The following is a 19,065-nucleotide window of genomic DNA, read 5'->3' as shown; positions in this document are numbered from 1 at the left end:
CCGAGCAGGCAGCAATACGGGGTGCCAGCACAGCTCAAGCAGCAGCCCCGTGTGCGTCCTGCTGATAGCCACGTCTCAATGGCACGCGTGCGTGATGGCGACCAGATTTGTTCCTGGCTGCATTTCAGTTGCAAGAACCACGTTAACTTCAATGCTTTGCAAATGGAGCTCCTGCCCAGTTGGGGTTAGCCCGGTGATGCTGGTGAGTGGTGCCGGGAAGCAGGATGCACACCCAGCTGTGATGGACCCTGCCTGGATGAGAGAATTGTACAGTGACCCAGTAATTCTTCAGCCTGGAAAGAAGTTTTACTCAGTCTAAAGAAAAGATATACAAAAATAGGTACATTAACAGAAAAATTCAGGCAAAAAGGGAGCTGAAAGTCTCAAGCTCTATCTGAATCTGACTGCTGGATTCAGAGCATCCAGGAGCATTTCCACTGACACCTTTCCACTGCAGATCAGATCAGCCCCTTTTTATAGCGAGATAGTGACTGTAGATTGAGAGTTTGACAATATGCAGATTTGCCTTCTACTTCTGCTTATTATTATTATTATTATTTTTATTATTTTTTTTTTGTGGCCTTGCTTTTTGTGCCTGGGATGGGGCTTTGTAGCCTGCTCCATTCGGGTGCTAGCTTTACCGACGTAGCCCAGCTCTCCCGTGCCATTGCACATATAAAATGCTTCACCTCCACTACCTTAGGGGGACAGCTCGGTGGCAGAACAGGAGCTATCGCTGGGGATAGCTCCAGCAGAGCACGTTTCATGGATGCTGAGTGGTGGATGAAGGGCAAGCACCTCCAGCCTTGCCGTTGGGACTGATCAGTGGGAGCTGGCACCGACGTCCCCTGTGCTGCTCCCTGAGGGCTCTCACCCAGCCATGAGCGAGGCACTTTGGCCTTTCTGGAGGCAGGCAGGGGTTAACACACAGCTGTTATATAGTGCTATTTTTAAAAGCAATTAAATGACATTGTGCTATTGCACGACTCTCAGGAGTCTCTGCTAATCGAGGTGGTTACCTTAAGCTAACTATAACATTTCTGATTCCACTGAGAAATGCAATTCTAGCTCAAGTAAGCGCGTTTGAACTACATTTTTATGGTAAAAAAATACTGTGCACAAACAGCTCTTCCCGAGAACTACCTCAGTGTGCCAGAGCCAGCAGGGCTGAAAGCTATTTTCGTTGTAGCACGAATGAAAATGTTTCTCTAGTTGCTGGGCAAATTTAGAGCAAATCTAAAAAAAAAAAAAAAAAAGAAAAAAGAAAGACAGGGAGAAATATTTTAAGAGCTGGGATTCTGTCTGTGCTGCAGGGGACCAAAGCACCCACAGCCAGCTGCCTCCTGGAGATCTGCACCAGGGGCTGGGCATGGCGAGGGCCTTTTGGTGCCTTAGGAGTTGTCCCCAGGATGGGGAGTACTCCTTATTTGCTGGCTCAGGACACCCAGCCCATGGTTTGTAATCTCCTGTTCATCCTTCTGATGAGCACAAGCTGAAAGAGAGGTCACCAGGATTTGCCCCAAATAGCTCTGGTTCGCAGCGTGTGGAGCCAAAGTTTGGATAAGCATAAAAAGCTTTGTGTAAGCCACGTTAAAGTAAAGGGCAGATTAGATCACTGGACTGTCTGATCATTTATGAGCGACTTATCTTCAGTTTCCACAAGGGATCCTGATTTTGGAGCAGGTAGAAGATAGCTTTTTAATAGCTTAAGTATCATTAATATGAAAGTTTATGAAAGGTGTTGTGTTTTTTTCCCCCTAACTCCTGATCCTCACCAGAGTCTCACTGAGGTAGGTTCTACTGGTGAGCACAGCTCCTAAAATACTGCATATTTGAGTATTTTGTGTTTCCTGAACCACAAGGAAATCACCAGCAATCACCAAAGCCAGCCTGGCTGCACGACCACCGCCATTTTAAGCGCAATGCTCTCTGAACACACAGAGGGCAATACTTCAGCACAAACCCTTCCCCATCCTAAAGCTTGGGGAGAGCTGACCGAACCCAATCCAGGTACAAAGCTGGATTTCTATGTGAAATAGAAATACCACAAGATGCACAGGACCCTGCTCACCACCAGCTGTGACCACGCTGGGCTGCAGGAACGCAGCCAAGCACGGTGCCGGTGCCCACTCAGGCCCTGCTGCCTTGGGATGGCCTCTCCATGGAGGCTTTTCTTGGCTCATTTCGCTGCCCTGCTCATGTCTTCGCTTTGTCCTGGTAACCCATTTTCTCTTTCCACAGTCACATTAATTGAAGCTGAATATTTAATGAGACGAGGCATGTTTATCCAACATGAGGAGTCGTAGCTGGCCTGGGAGCATAAATACAGTCCCAAGTGCTGTTAATACGCCAGGGGAGTTTTAGGTTAGATGTTAGGAAGAATTTCTTTACTGAAAGGGTTGTTAGGCACTGGAACGGGCTGCCCAGGGAGGTGGTGGAGTCACCATCCCTGGAAGTCTTCAAAAGACGTTTAGATGTAGAGCTTAGGGATATGGTTTAGTGGGGACTGTTAGTGTTAGGTTAGAGGTTGGACTCGATGATCTTGAGGTCTCTTCCAACCTAGAAATTCTGTGTGATTCTGTGATATTGCAGCACAAAATGTCCCCAAAGCTCCCCAAAGTAAAGCTTAACCATTAAAAGGACAAAGTGAGGGGAGAGATGAAGGCAGAAGCTGCCACTAAATGCTCAACCTGCCTGCATACAGCATCCCCAGGGGCGGGCACCCCAGAGAAGGGACTTTGGGGGCAGAGGCCCCAAGGCCCACGGCCTTGTCGCTTCCCTCAGAACAGACCTTGCTTTGGGACTTGTTTGGGCTCCTGCTTCACTGAATGGAGAGAGGCAATCCAGAGATTGTTCTGCCATTAGGAAATCTGTCCCGGTGGCACATACCTGTGAGAACTCGACATCAAGTTCACTTGACACTTGTCACTTGACACCTTGGATATTTTCTTTTCATCTGCCGAGAGCCCTCCAAAAGCTGCAGAAGGGGTTGTGAGCAAGCTGCCAAGGGGAGGCAAGGAGCACCTCCAGTCACCAGAAGGGCACAGGAACAAAACCAGGCCTCACGGACCCGCAGTCAGCCCCCCAAAGCGGGGCTCTGCTCTGCCTGAAGGGCTGCCCATGGCCAGGCTGCAGATACCTCGAGTTTGGACGCTAGGAATTGGAAACTGCATTTGAACACCAGCCAGAATTTTTTTCTGGCCAAGTCTCCGCTGTTGTTCAAACACTTCCCTTTGAGTGCATAGAGCGAAAAACAAAAAACATTTCTGAGGCAGGAAGGGCAGGAAGTCTTCAGAAACAAAGCGAGAAATTCCCCTCCAGCTTTCAAGCATTACCTTGTACTTACAAGCCTTTTGAGCCAGCAGCTAAAAGAGTAGATTCTGAGCTGAAGTATTGCTTGCTGGGCTGAATGAGGAGATACCTGATTGCAAGAAGGGGTGAGTGGTGTCAGCAATTCACGGACCATGAAGTGCAGGCGATGGGAGGGTTGGCTGGCTACCCCATGCTCTGCTCCTCCTCCCACCCTCACTCCTCCGCTGCAGTTTTGTCCCAGAAAAGCGTCTGTCTGCCAGGGAAACACATCCCTATGGAAACACGCAGAAAATCTTGACGCAGACGTGCTCATACTCTGACAGCCCGTACTTTTTGTGACACCTCTCATGGTAACATCATGAGCGCGTCAGAAAGTCGATGGGAGGCCTCCTGTATCCAAGGCACCATTTGGATGATTTTCTACTGAGGACTTTTTTTTTTTCCTTCAGTCTTTCACTCTTCCAGCTCTTGAACTCTCATCGTGACTAATTTTATCTGAAATGTTTTGCAAAATCTGTGCATTTACCTTTATCAGCAAAAATCCGTAACTTCAAATGAGATGTTTTTGACAAGACCTACTTTCCACCAAGCCACGCTGACAAGTGCGTGAGTGTGACTTCACTTCTCTCTGAACTGAATTCCACTTCGGCTTTCCCCTTATCGTGTTCAGATACCAACAAGACTCACTTGTACCTATGCCACCGACAAGATGGATTTCTAGACATGCTGTTTGTACTCTACTTGGGATAACACTCTAATCATTTTTTCCCACTCTGTTGGGAATAAATATGCTAAGCATTCATAAATTTACCAATTAACAACACCTCCTGCACAAGCATGAGGGTATGCATACGCAGGGCGGACACCAAAGCCCCATGGGTCACAGCCAGGACTTCTGATTTCAGAATCAGAACAGGTCCCAAGGGCAGTCACCAGTCACATCCGACAGCTCCGGGCTCTGCCCTGAACACCTGCAGAGTCCAGAAACTCAGAGACATCTTAGAACAATACTGTTTCATTAAATAGCACAGCCTTGCAGAGAACTGGAGCCCAATCTGGACTCTGCTTTTGGCTATGGGGTTTGAAGCATTTGCATGCTTCAGGGGCACTTTCCTCCAGTGTCCCCTCCCGGTGGGTCTCCAGGGGCTCTTGTAGTGCTTGAGAATATGGGGTATTAAGGAATCACCATCTGTGCTATCAATAACAAGAAGATATGAAGAAACCATGGAAATTATTAGTTTGGGCTACCTATAAGTGCTACAAGCTGATTATAGAAGTCAGAATTTCATTCATTTATAAAGCAGAAATTATAATTCTCTTGCTTTGGAGACCTTTCCTTGAAGGTGAGAGGCCAGGATTAAACCCAAACCCAATACTTACCCAACATATCCACTACATAGATCCAATAGGCAAAGTAGAAGTCCCACCATTTTTTATTGCAGCAGAATCCACTCTCAGTTTCTGCTCCTTTTGTCCCTGCTGTCAACATTAAGGAAGCCAGAAAGAGTCTGCTGCTGTGCCAGAAACAATTAAGTGGGGTTTGAGACTCCAGAGCAACCAAACTGAAGATGATTATTTTCTATTTTACATATAGCTTGGGATAGAGCTTTGCAGTCATGGTAAGTTAAAATACTTTCTGCATTTTTAATGGAGAGGGGTTTTTTTCAGCTTTAAAAATATTCCATTTATTTTGTTCCATGTTGTTCCTGTGCTTGTGTTCCTGTTAATGTTTATGCCAAGAACCCCTGCAAAATACCTCAGCTATTTCCATAAATCCACGAGCACAGCTCATCGTTTACAGATATATGCATGCTTGCACACGGCAGGTTCATAATTAGGCAGGATAAATGTCAGAACTGTACAAAGAAAAGCACAGCCCGCTCGTTGCTGGATGGCAGAATCCAGTGGGAGCAGTGGGTAGCTGCGAGTTGCCTGAAGATCTGAGCCCTGGCTGCAGTCAGCAGTGACAGATGGTGTTTGTCAAGGGGACAGAGCCTCGCCTTCTTATTTTATCATGGAAATTTCACAGTAAGAAAACTACCAACGGTCACTGCTTTAGCTAACAAATTTAAGAAATAGATCCCACTGAAAAAAAAAAAGCTGGAATTCCTGCTGGAAGAGAGGCAGCTGGATGAAACTGGCAATTAAAAATTGTGGTTTCTTTTATCCAGAGACATTGTCAGACATTGCATATATTTTAATTCCTCATTCAGGAAAATGCATGGAGCATATACAGAGATCACATCCAATACAAATTTATCATTACAGAACAATCAGAAAATAAAGATACAATCAACACATAGTTAGTGTAGCAGAACAGATTGAAGGAACTGATTCAAACCAAGAATGAAACGAAAAATACTTACCAAGTGATTTTTACACAGATGAGATATTTGAGCCTAAATTAATATTCTCAGCCAAGATATTGCATTGTTGCAATCTTTTTGTTTAGCAGCTGTAGCCGACTTGTGCGTAGCAACTAATTATAAAGCAGAAGCCCATCAGCTGAGAGCCCCTTCAACAAACCCCCAAAGAACAGTCCCAGTCTGAAGCCCCAACCTACAGAAGGTGGTGACAGGATCCAGCCAGAGGAAAGGGAACAGTTTGGCCAGCGTGACAGGCAACAGCTAAAAGGCAGGTTGGGGTTACGCTCTGCTCAGAGGTTTCAGTGATTTCACTTGAAGAAGCTCTCTGGTTTGCAACCTTGACAAAATTTTTGAAAACTTTTGAAGATTTTGCAGGACTCTGTGACACACTGCCTGGAATTGATTTTGCGAATAATTATACTTAAAAACAAAGTCACAACACAAAGCTAGTTGAAAAAACTACTTTGACACGTATTTTGTGAGTTCCATAAACTTGATAAGCAAATCTTTTTTCCAAATGGGCAACTAAAGCTATAATTCCTCACTGACAGACCGCCTCTACTGCAATGACACCAGCTGGATTTAAAGCCGATGTGTCCTGGAGATTAGACCAGATCAATACAGTTGGGCATTAAAATCTGCAAAGATTGATCATCTGCCTACATTTCACTGTTATGAATCACCCCTGCCTTGCCAGCACCACTTCCCAGTATCACAGACCCAGCACCCTGCTTCCTGACATCACCTTGTGTTATGTCACTTCTTGCCTAGTTTGAGCATCACCACTTCAAAGCAACACCTACCTCCAAGCTAGAGATGTGCTGTGATGTGGCCCATTCTGGATCATTTACTCGGTAAGACTGCAATGAATGGGACCATTAAAAATGTTAATTTAGTTCCTTACCTCTCTAGAGATCCCCAAGTAATTTCATTCGCTCTGTGAAATTAAGAGGATATATGAACCACCACGCATCGACTCACCCTCTAATGACGTCAGTGAAAGGAGGGGCTGTATACTCTTATTCCCAAAGAACAAAATTTAGGACAGTGAAGAACACAGTTGAAACTGCAAGAGGAATTTGGATAAGCAAAAATGTTATTACTCAAGTTATCCCTACGAGGCAGGGACTGACCACTTGTTTTCAAAAGTAGCAGTAGAAAGAACCAGTCTTTGGAGGGGAGCTTACTTCAAAGCAACTTCCAAGCTCCTTTTTTAACTTCTTCCAGTGTTGTGGAAAGATCTCAAAGTATCAGAGGAGGCTGGAAAAGTTCTTTCATCCCAGGAAATATACATAATATAATGTGTTTCCAAACATTTGTCTCTTAATAGCCTTCTCTTACCAGTTTGTATTAATATTCTTATTTCAGGTTATCTGTTTTTGGTCAGTTTGCAGATTTTCTCTGAAAAACTAACGAGCTAGCTAGAATTTTCAGTCACTCCGTGCCTGAAAATTTTAGCTTGTTTTTGAATGTGTGTCAACAGCAAACAGCATCCAGAACACACCGATCCTTTACCTTGCTACAAGGCTGCTATTTGCAGCTAAGGTTTCTCCTCCTCTTTGTGCATACTGCCTACATTGTGGGAAAATGTTATGTCTTTTCACGGTCAGCCCCTCAGGATAAATGAGAAGAGGGTGGTGTTGCTTACATATAGGTCAGGGCATTATTAATAGATGCGACAATTTTTTATCTTATCATCTGTCAGTTGTGCCTACTGCTTTTTTCCTACACAGTACACGGAGTAACATGATTTAGAAAGTACAATCACCCTTCTCTAAAAAGGCAGACTTGTTGCTTCAGGACCTTGTTCTTCCCCCTCATGTCAGCTTCAGCAAGGGGTGCCAGCACAAGCACAGGAGGAGGAGAGAGAAGTAGCTCGAGGAGGTGCTGACTCTGGAGCCCAGGCTTTTTGCGTTGCAGTTGTTGGAGTAGCAGCACTGGACGCTCACTCCGGGTGCTCTGGATCCGTCCCTCTTTGCCCGCTCGCAGAAGGAGCTGAAGGAGCAGGACTTCATAACGCCGCCTGCAACAGAGCCACAAGGAGCCAAAGAGCAGCACGCTCACCTGCACCGGCCCGTCTGCATCTCCCCAGCATGGATCTGGCCATCCAGTAGTGAGGAACCACACCAGTTTCACCATTCTTTAACAGTAAATGAGTACCATGATAGCACACTAGAAGCTCCCACATAAGCTAAATAATTGTAAATTTTTCTTAGGGTCAACCGATGTACCTTAAATATCTCAGAGCATCAAAGTGCAGTGCCTCATTGGGCTCTTTTCTTTCCTAACTTCCAAGAAAGTCACTGAACTTAAAAGGTAAGATTTAAGAAAGAATTAGTTAATACTTAAAATGCTCTTTTATAGCTATTACACACAGTGGGGCATGGCTCAGCATCACGGCATACTGACAAAGCATACTCAGCAAGGTTTTATAGTAGACTGCTGCTAAACCAATAAAACAAAGATTTATTAATTGGGTTTATTTTGAGAAAAAAAAATTTATTCTCCTTTTTAGCTGGCTATACTCTTCTAACACCATTAGGTTATTTATTAAAATTTTGATGAGTAAACTGGCGGTGACTACTTACTTGCTTGTCCTCTAATGACCGCGCACGCATCTGAGTGCCCCGGACATTGCTGCGTTCCTTGTCTGTTGCAGTCTTCATCGCTAGAACCTACGCAGGTGTAACACTGCAGTGCTTCACCTGCCATCAGGAAGAAAAGACCTTGTGTAACAGTAGCATCTAGAGTTTACAAAAAAAAAGTTTTGAAATATCAGCTACGCAGTCTAGTTTTGTTTGAACCACATGCAAATATTGCCAAAAAGTTTTTAAAAATCTAAAGATTTTTGCAAGTCTTATCAATTTTTCTTTTTTAATAGGGTCCAAATAAAGACTTTGAAGATAAAACTAAATTAGCCTTATGTTATTTGATTGTTAAATTTTCACTTAGCATAATCCAAGAATATCTGGTCTGTAATTGCACCCACACCTTCTTGTAACATTTTTAGAGAAGAGCCCACTGTAACAAGCAGGAGTATCATGGTTTTCTCCCCTCTATCATGGTCTTTGGTCTACAACACCATGAAAAACACCTAAAATCTGACTATGACCCATATTTAATTATCTCCTGAAGTACCAATTCAGCTGGAACGCACAATAGCTTACCTTATTAATTTTGCTTTTGTTTAAATATGACAACCACAACTTAATGCTCCTTATTCCCAAAGTTTATCCTTGATTCAAACTAGATAGTATGTCCAAAGGCAAGCATGAATTTGAAACACATTTAAATACGAAACCTAAAACTTGCAGAGCAGAAGGCGCTTCCTGTCCGCAGGGGACACATGCATTTACATTTGTTTGCACATGTATTTACATTCACATTACACAGCAGAAGTGAAATTCTGTGCTGCTAACCACGTACACAAAACGCTCTGAAAACTAAGAAACCTTGAAGAAAAGCCCAGAGAAGCAAAGGGGTTGAGCCACTCCTAAAGTAGGAAATAAAAATAAATTAAAAAGGAAAGAAGAGTTGACTTACTTTTTATTATAAGAAGGGAGCTGACGAGAACCAGGCTGAAGACTGTCCGCATCATGGAGATACAGGAGATGTACCATTAGGCAAAGAAAGCAGTTTGTTTGCTATTAAAGCCTTAATGCTTATCTTACATACCTAATCCTCCACAGACGCTGTCTTATAGGATAAAGAGGTGTGCAAGAATGCTACTTATCTAGCTTATTCTGGTTGGACTTCTAATCACACGGACTTCACCTCCGCAAACCCTGCAGGCAAATTCTACCAGAAGCAGGAAGCAGAAAATTCATTCACCTAGCAGTGACGGAAATGCTGAAAACCCACCAAACCATCGTATCATGTGACAGCACCAACCCATGCATACAGTCTCGTTACATTTGCCTGTGTGATCTGCAGGATCAGGGTCAGAGTATTAGATGTTTTGTAGGATTAAGCCTGCTTGAGACTTGGGTGGTCCAAATCTAGCATATATTTTTACAGGAAGTACAAGATATAGATATAGAGATATAGACCTAAATATACAGCTAGGTGCACACAGGCAGTATAACCTTGCAAGCAGTCCCCCGGGGTGCTCCAGGTACCACCCCCGAGCAGGAACACCTCAAGTGCTTCCTGTGAAGGACTCCCATAACAAGGGGTGCTGTATCTGGAGCTGCACACGTAGTAAGCAAGTGAAATAAAATGAAGCCACTTCAAGTTTCAACGAAAAAATTTATTTACAATAGAGAATTTCATTTAAGTGACATGCATTTTAATTTTTTTTTTTATTTTTAATTTTATTTTACAAATCAGCAAATGCAGATAAAGTTTACACTCCTTAAGGCAAGAGTCCCCATGCAAGTAATACATGTTTATATTAAATCCAAAAGACATCCAACATGGGAACTCATGTACAAAGGGAAGGCTAGGATCAGCAATTTGTAATTTCTTAGAGAACTTGACAATCTCCCTGATACAGGAACTTTGAGATCAACTTGCTATGAATTATACTATGAAAATGCAAACAATAGCAAGAAATTCTGATAGTCATCTTAGTACTGCATACAATTAAATCAACTTTATTTAGAAAGAAAATACAGTAGTGCATACGAAAAAGTGAAAATATAACCTGTCCACGTAAATGTATGGACATCAGTGTGCCAATGGTCATATTGCACTCAGTATCGAAGTCCAGAAATTTGGTTAAAAGTTAGCTTTTCCCCATTTTGGCAATCAGTTCATCACAAATCTTTGTTAATTCTTCTATCTCTTTATTCTGGAAAACAAAAAGTAATATTAAACGTTATGAAAAATATTGTTGCATTAAGATGAGTATCTGAAAAAAATATTCAACCTTTGGGAGAAGTGTGGAGGAATTAGATTTTCTCCAATACTGAGAATATATAAAATATATGTGTACATAGTAGAGCTACATATAATATATTCAAACAATATGTTTGTTTCCAGACAGAGCTCCTCCTACTTCAATAAATACAATTTGGCACTGAAGCACGTGGCTTTACAGCAGCTGTTCCTAGTGTGGGATGATAACACGTAGTGTAAATTTGTTTCTAGGCTGCTCTTCATAGCACTATTTTCGTTCTGTTTTCTGGAGGCTCTAAGCAAGGACCTCTGTGTTATACTGGAAGTAAGCTCCTTTGCTAAGCTAGAGGACACGAGATATAAATAGGGATTTACACATCACTTTTGCTCCAAGCTGTACAGACCCGTGTCTGACCATTATGTCTAAACAGCAGCTACTGCCATTTCAGCTAACGTTGGAATTACAGCTAAAATTAAAAACAAACAAAAAAAAAATGAAAGAACTAAACCAAGGAAGACATCAAATCCCCAAAGCAAAGCAAACAAAGGGCTCTCCTTGGTACACAGGTGCACGCTGAGCTTTCACTGCGCCTGAATCAGCCCCCGAGGCTGGCCAGTGGCTGAGAGCACAGCCTGGCAGATGGGGCCATCTGCCCAAACTGCCTGGGGCACGCAGCAGATTTTGCAGGGTGTGTCCCCAGAGCAAAGAGCTGCTGGGCACGAGGAGCAAGACGGGCCCTTGGGCAGCCTTTTGCCGTGGTCTGAGCTCCAGAGGAGAGCTGGATGCAGCCACTCTGGGGAAAAGGTTGTGCCATGACCATACCCCTGACTTGGTGTGAAAAGAGCTGAGCTGCTGCTCACCTTTTGTTCCAGTGTTCTTTCCAATGCATCCACTTTCAGCTGCTCTTTACGAAGGCTGGCCTGATACGCTGCTTGCTCTTGCTGAGCCTTGCCTCTCACTTGTGCAATTTCAGCATTGGCTCTAGAAAAACATAGATTTTTGTCACGTCAGGTTGTCTACAGAAGAGGACAGAAGGTACCCAAGGATGGACTACAAGTTAAGAGGGTGTTGGAGGGCAGGGCTGCTTTCTCTGGATCTTTGAAAGCAGCCTGGGACTTGTCCCTAGAGACTTCTGATGACTCAAAAAAACTTGCTCAGCAGAGGTTGTAAAGTCCTTTCTAAATGTCTGGTCCCTCCCTACTTCTCTCAGACTTGTGCTGGCGTCAAAGATATTACTTAGCTGGAAGTGTTGTATGGAAGGTTCTCAAACTGATCTCCAGTTCTCACAGACTCTTGGGTCTAGAGGACTGTGATATGAGCCCTGGATGTAATTCCCAGCGATGATTACTTGGTCATTACATGGACGCATTAATGATGATAACAGAAATAACAACTGGACCTGCCTGCCTGGAGCCACAACCAGATGTTCGCTCCTCACTGGTGGCTTATGGAGTCACTGTCCACACAGATCTGGCTCCATCTTTTGTGCAACTCCTTATCACCCTCCCAAGTGCCGATCCAGCTTAGAGCAGGGATCCGATACGAACAGAGGGAGGCTTGCACTGAAGCAGCTGAATAGCACTTACACGTTCTGTTCTGCTGATGGATGTAAGGGCAGTAACACAGCAAAGGGGCCACAGCAAGCCCCTGGGACATGAACACTAACTGCAGGTGTAAATATCTGAGCACAGCCCTCCACAGCTGCACAAACCTAGCTAATGGCTTCTTTCTTGATCTTCCCTGCAAAATACGTTAAAGAAACATGAAGTCATTTAATAAAGGTAGAATTTTAAGGTGCTCTATGTGGCCTCCTCTTGGAGGACCCTTTCAATATGAAAATCATTCTTTCTTTAGCTATGGTCACCAGCACATTTCAGAAATGCTCAGTGTGGCATTTCATTAGACCCTTCATCACAGAGCAGTCTAGGCTTGCATAATAAAGGAACAGTTTGGGGACAAAGGTCCAGCCACAGGGATCTTCCTGCAGCTGGAACTCCTGAAAAGAGAGGCGTGCAATCAATTACCTGTCCAGTTTTTCCTCAGCATGAATTTTGAGTGCTTGATACCTCTGTTCTTCTTTCTTTACTCGGGATAAATACTCCTGCGCGCATTTCTTTAATACTTCTTCATTCTTAAATGAAAACATCACGTTAAATTTAACCCAGGAGACTGAAGTGTATGACAGGCACAGTCATATATTTAGGGGATGCTGTCTAACACGGACACCCCCACACAGAGGCCATCCGAAGCAATACTACACACTGCAAAAAGCTTTGCAATGCTTCTGTTTGCATTTGATTCTGGCTGGAATCCTTTGTCTGAGGACTGACCAGAAGTCACATGTTAGATTTACCAAAACTCTCAGTCCACAAGCCAGCCCTGATACGTGCTACAATTCCACAGTTATGTGACATTTATTGAAACTGCAGTATGGGAACACAAAATGGGAACAAGCTACTCTTGTGCAAAACCTTTATATTCTCAGAGCTGTTAGAAAAAGAAAGCACAACCGAGCATTCTTGCTCTCCCTACCCACAGCACACCGCAGGCTGATGGAGTAAATCAGACTCACGACTGGAAACCAAGATGTGCAAGGCTGTTAAGCAGCTTTGGTTTACCACCATGTGAGAACCTGCTAGTTTGCCTCTTAAAAGGATGGAACTTGAAGGTGACTCACCTTTCGAAACCCCTCCAATACTTCTTTCATTTTTTCGTATCTCCTGAAAAGATCTGCCAGTGATTTCTCCACCGAGTTCAGATCTGCCAAAGCTTGCTCCTTCTCCACTATCAGCTGCTGAACAGTATGATGGGAGACAGATTTCTCTCTCTGTTCATCCTCTGTTAGAAGGAAGATGGGAGGAGAAAAAAGCAGTCAGTAAGGACTCTGATTTCACTGTCATCTATAGCTTCTACTGTGCTGTGTGCTCTTTGATGCATGTTACTAACTTTGTGGAAGATCCAGAAAAATCATTATTATAAAGAGACACAATCCTGTTTTGGAAATAGTTTGCTAAACACAGTGATATTTAAATATTTTGATACTAGGGAAAAATGTGAAATCATCTAACTGATGCTTTATTTCACTTTGAACTCAGCTGTTCCCAGGAAGGCAGCATGGGATTCCCTTTTTGCCTGACAAGGCACTAGCTGAAGGAAATACATTTCTGCATATTGCTAGTGCTGGCAGTGAGTTCTTTGCTCCTGCTGCTATGTGCTTGTTATCTCGCACCATCTTCTCTAATCCCATACATGGAATTAAATCAAGCACAGAACTTTGCTTAATGTAACCCAACTCAAATCCTGCCCCTGGAAAAACACTGCTTTGCAAACTCCCATTCCCAAAAACACTGCTTTGCAAACTCCCATTCTCAGGAGCTCTGCAGGCAAGTGCCAGAAAGGAAATCTAGCACTGGACAGGCTTCTCAAATTCTGGTTTGCAGAAAACATCTCCTAAGCTTCTCCTGCGTGTAACTAAGGGAGGGTGGAAAACAGGAACCCAAATCTGTACGGAAAATGCCATTTTTCAAAGGTATTGACCTAGTGATAAATCAGAGCACCGTTAGAGCATTAGAAGGAAAAGTCTGGCACTGCCTTGTAAGGTGCTTTACTGCTTGCTTCATATCATAAAATACGATTGCTGTGTCCATGCTTTAAGGGCTGCTTTGAATGGCACTGCAATAAAGGCAAACCCACAAAAATCAGCACCTTTATACTACTTTTATAGTACTGTGTTTATTTTCCCCTCTGACAGAAATTGAAATAAAAGAAGTTCTCCCAGCTAAAAAGCACAAGGCAGTTTGGACTCGACAACTTCTCATTTAAGCCTCCTGTGCTTAGAAACATTCTGCCAAGAGTTTAGGTTTTGACTCGGACAGACGCCTTCACCTGAAATCAGCATTTCATGGTGTCAGTTGGCTCTGAAGTGCCACAATTCATACTGCATTGAGCTTACAGCACGGCTGTAGCAATACCACGATTTTATCAGTCTGCTAACTTTCAATATTGCATCGGAATGAAACAAACTTCCCCGTGCACTCTTCTGCATTTTGATCTCTTAAAGACACACTGTGGTCATTTGTAATCCCAAATAAAAGGAGAAACCCCTTGATTTCTCATTCCTTATTTATTTTCCTGAAATCTGGCACGTTGTCACCTTGTGCTCCAGCAGCAGACTCTAGGCACGCTGGACATTTCCTACTGCCCAGCTCAGGCCCCAGCTGCTGCCTGGCTCTTTGACAAAATCTCACCGATCACAGCTCCGTGCAGAAGAAAGCAGCCATCTGCACCATCACTGAAGTACTTACATGCATTTGATGCGACAACGCAAAATAATAATAATAAAATCTGCCTTTACTTTGTCAGTTTACTGCCGTATTTTAGCATCTTTGTCTTGTTTTCAGGACAATTCAGAAAGCTGGAGACCCAAGCCTCACCCCTCACAACTAGGGAGCTCTTTGTTTTCCTCCCAGCACATCCCAGACCCCTGCTCTCTCTTCAGCTGGACCAGCTCCTTCAAACACCCCCAGCCTGGGTGTCCCAGCACACGTGAACTGGGGCGACTGGTGCCAGATGCTCACTTTCTCCTCTCCTGGCCCCCAGAGACTGGGGAGGGAGCTGAAGACGAGGCATTTCTACCGGTGGGGCAAGGAGGAACGGTCACCTGAAGAGAGGTGCAGCCTGCCAGCCAAATCTTAGCTAAGCAGCTACAGATGCTTGCCTCGAAATTATTTTAAAAGCAGTTCATGAAGTTATCTGATTAAAATATTCTAATTAAATGGCTTCCACCTCTGCAAAACACACTGCCCACGGCTCCCCACCACCACTAGGATGCTCAGGGATAACACCGTCCAGACTGGCAGGAGGAGACCACCACCACAGGACCCGCCCTGAGGCTCAGCCCAGTGTTCCACCACTGAATGGGAATGCAGCAAACAGAGAACAAAAGGCAAAGAAAACAAAAAATGCAGGATGCTGGTGTGAAAGTTGGTGAAAAGCTTTACTTACCAGGCTTGCCTGTTTGTTTTTGCAAGCAAATAGCAAGAAGCAACAAAAACGGAAGCAAAATAGAAAATCAGGAATTGTTAGGAAAAGCAGCAAATAAGTAATGCAACATCCTGTAATGCACACAGCAAAACATCTCTTCGGTTTTCATAATGAGCGTTTCATTATGGCTTTACACTTACAAGTACACGGATACATTCTGAACAGAAAAAAAAGCCCAACATTACAAATCCAACCATACAAGGAAAAACCACAAGAGGGATTTCGGGAGGGGGCTGTGGGTGACCACGGTGTGTGTGCCGGAGCCCAGGGTGAGCTGCAGGCCTCAGCACCACGCAGCACGAGCAGCACAAGCAGCAGCCAGCCCACAAAGCCCCGAGCAAGGCCCTTCTGTTTTGTCCCCATTCCCAACGGGGAGGGGAGTGTGTCAGGAGCTGTGCAAGTGTGAGAAAAGAAAGGAAAAAGGGTTAAAGCACCGGAAAAAAGTCACGCAAAGAGACACCAAAAGGGAACTTTACACTGGCAGCTTCAAGCTCTGCTGTGCAGCACGTGGCACGAAGCTAACTGTATGAGCTGTGTCGGGTAATGCTGGGCTCTGTGTATACAACAGCAAATATGAGACCTGTGACAGCCCCTAAAATCAAGGGCAGGTATTTGCAGTGCGTGCTTCAGTGCCTTTGTATGCATCCACGTCCACCACCCTGTATCAGTAACACCAATAGTTTGTGTTCATCCTACAAGACAACCTGTAAAAGGCTGAGTAGGATCCGTCAGCCACACCGAATAGTCATTAGAGGGATTTGTGAAAGTGGTTCACTTGCAGTGCCCCTGCATAAATAGCTCTGAAGGGTTAAATCATAAACAGAAAGAGCAGGGGCACTGCTTCTGTTGGAATTCACGGTCTGTGTTAGCAGGGAGACATGCAAATAGCCCGCAGACACTCATCTGCCTTGGGTGAGTAAATTCAGTTATCAGAAGGACAGTAATTTGCACAAATGTCAGCAGAAAGTGGGCTAATTAGATCAAAAATTTACATGAAATGCAGTGAGAAGAAGCCTCATATTTACTACGCTGCAGAATTTGCATATTGCTCCAATTAACACATGCTTTCTGTGCCACTCTTCTTTCGGCTCTTTTGAACAATGGACAGCAAATTACATCATTCACAGCCACAGCGCTTAAAAACTTGCTGTAGATCATTGGAAAGACTCTGACATCCTCAGAATTTGAGGTTTAAAGTTGGCTATTTCCTCAGTGTTCAAAGGTACAAAGCTTTAAATATTCTTGATTTCTTTACATAAGAAGAATGGGCAATTGTAGCATGTGCTGCGCGTGCCATGGCTGTGCCTTTATCTTAGGGTCCCTATTCTGTACCTTCTTGTTGCATTACAGACTCAAAACTTGATTTATTTACTTTTTAAATCTGTTTCTCAGAGAAGAATTTGAAATCAGAACAAAAACTCTGTTAAAACTACATGCATATGCTCGGGAAAAAAGGGCAGGTCCTGTGTTTGTCCATACGAGCAGCCAGGTGAAGCTGCAGAGCTCCCTGCGCTGTTCCTGGGGAGCTATGCACAGGGCAGATACAGGACAGGGTTTTTCTGCCTACATGCTGAAAACATTCAGATGCAACTCTGCAGTACTGAAAAAAACACTCACTTTGCAGCAGCAGTGTTAGAAAGAAGAATGAAATTACATTTTGGGGACTGCGACCCTGATTCTTTGCCACGTTTGGTAAATTTCCATGATTGCACACGAAAGACCAGAGTACATTAAGTGCACAACAAAGGGAATCAAATTCTTGGCATACTTTGGTCACTCCTATTTTAACGCTTGCATGATGAGAATGACAGACATTGTGCCAGAAAGCAGGCAAATTCATTCAGGTTTACATACAAAAGGCATTGGAGGCACAACACTAAGGAGTGAAGCAAGGAAACAAATATTTATTTCTAGACCCTTTATTCTCCTTTACATGATAGGAAGCTGGGCTGTCTCCCAGGGGCTGCAAAATGTAGAAAAGCAGCAAAAGCAGCTGACAGCTGAACTATTCCCCATCCCCTAGTGCTAAAAAAACAGAAGAAACGCAAAAACTGGGGGTCACACAACACCGGCCATGGGACTGCCAATTTGAAAAGGACAAACCAACATACATATGATAAGTCAATAGCTGTGACATTAGTCTTTCTGTGTAAAAAACCTTTGTTGCAAGACACACACTTGCCCTTTGTGTCCCTGGCACGCTGTGCTCTCTCTGACAGCTCTCCCAGGGGAGCTAGAGCAGTAATTTCTGTTGATTTGTTAAGAGCTGGTGCGAATATGCTGGATTCACAACTCTCCCTGCTGGTGGATATCAGCACCTAGATGAGCCTTTCTCCCGTGTCTCACCCCACAATTAGCTGCCAGGCTGCTCCCCGTGCTGTTAATGATGTTTCCCAGTGCTTTACCCCAGGTGAGCACAGTGCTGCTTCTCATCAGCCACCGCTTCTCCTGCTCGTCCCCATGCACTTGGCCATGGAAAACCCACGGCCCCATGCAGCCCTGGGCACTTCTCGAGCTGAATCCATACAGGACAGCACAAGGCACTGGTGCTTTCTTCAGTGAGAGCAGGAAAAGAGCTTTGGAAACCTGCTGAGGAGGTTTTAACATCGCACCCTGGGGGCCAGGCATCCTGTGCCAAGGAAGTGCAAGAGTCCTGCAGGTTTTGAAATGCTACTGAGTTTTTAACTCGTGGGGCATTCTGATAACAAAGGTATTTTCTGATTATTGTGAGGCAAACTCTGCCACAATGCAGATCTTAGAGGAGACCTTTATGTCAGTAAGTAACTGGGGAGGTGGATTGACTACTCAGTCTCTCAGCTGGGATTGAAGTTAATCTAGGTTTTGGTCGGACCAATGCACTTACCACAGATAATCCCCGTTGTGGTCAAGAGCTAAGTTTGGTATCTCCTGTCAGACAGCTGTGAGCAGATGACTGAAGGGTTTTTAGGTCATCCAGAGACACCCGTGAATTCTGGGCAAAGCGTCTGAACATGCTTCCTGTGGGGCAGTTTGCTTCGATGCAGAACAAGAAGCCCTGACCTTGCTGTACTACCTGCACTGCCTCGGGGTCTGCTTTCTGTAAAATGAAGCTCTGGCTTTTCATCACAACCCGGCAACACACACTGGTGTCCTTGGATGCATCCCAATTCCCAGCAGCATCAGCAAGTGTAGCTAGCTTCAAAATGAAGCCTACAGACAAACATTTCTGTGCTCTCTTCAGAAAATCAGAGTGCAGGATAGCATCTTTTCACAGTAGAAATACCTACCTATCATCTGAGCAATCGTCTTCTCGTATTCTGAAACAATTTTCCTGTAAGAGGAACAAAAACAAACAGCTTTTGGCAAATATCATCATTGCTAATACTTATGTAGAAAATAATGCTACTCAATAACTGAACTAGGGTATTAAAAACAGGATACAGATCCCACAGCACACTTTCATAAGCTCTTTATTACCTACGTAACAAATAAAACTGACAGCTTAAACGTTGTTCCTTTACAGGG

General features: G+C 44.1%; 2 protein-coding genes across 17 annotated transcripts in view; both read right to left on the bottom strand.

Annotated features, from left to right (window-relative positions):
* Positions 1-5,488: 5,488 nt before the first annotated feature.
* LOC119717362 (uncharacterized) lies at positions 5,489-9,786 on the bottom strand. Its single transcript, XM_038181509.2, has 3 exons — positions 9,222-9,786; positions 8,267-8,383; positions 5,489-7,701 (listed from the first exon to the last, which is right to left on the bottom strand). The coding sequence occupies exons 1-3, from the start codon at positions 9,274-9,276 to the stop codon at positions 7,496-7,498; spliced, it is 378 nt and encodes a 125-aa protein (XP_038037437.1). The 5' UTR covers positions 9,277-9,786; the 3' UTR covers positions 5,489-7,495.
* Positions 9,787-9,906: 120 nt separating this feature from the next.
* TACC2 (transforming acidic coiled-coil containing protein 2) overlaps positions 9,907-19,065 on the bottom strand; it is a 125,515-nt gene continuing 116,356 nt past the window's right edge. For all 16 annotated transcript variants that reach the window (XM_072039875.1, XM_072039865.1, XM_038181502.2 and 13 more), the window contains 5 exons: positions 18,828-18,871; positions 13,196-13,356; positions 12,543-12,649; positions 11,379-11,499; positions 9,907-10,470 (listed from right to left, as the gene is read on the bottom strand). In XM_072039875.1, the coding sequence (XP_071895976.1) occupies positions 10,405-10,470; positions 11,379-11,499; positions 12,543-12,649; positions 13,196-13,356; positions 18,828-18,871 (499 nt within the window). In that variant the 3' untranslated portion in view covers positions 9,907-10,404. The remainder of the gene's footprint in view (positions 10,471-11,378; positions 11,500-12,542; positions 12,650-13,195; positions 13,357-18,827; positions 18,872-19,065) is intronic.

This window comes from Anas platyrhynchos, chromosome 6 (assembly GCF_047663525.1).
Source record: "Anas platyrhynchos isolate ZD024472 breed Pekin duck chromosome 6, IASCAAS_PekinDuck_T2T, whole genome shotgun sequence".
In the NCBI taxonomy this organism is placed as follows: Eukaryota; Metazoa; Chordata; class Aves; order Anseriformes; family Anatidae; genus Anas; species Anas platyrhynchos.
The sequence above is the reverse complement of the archived record's forward strand: the minus strand, read 5'-3'. Positions and strand labels throughout refer to the sequence as shown.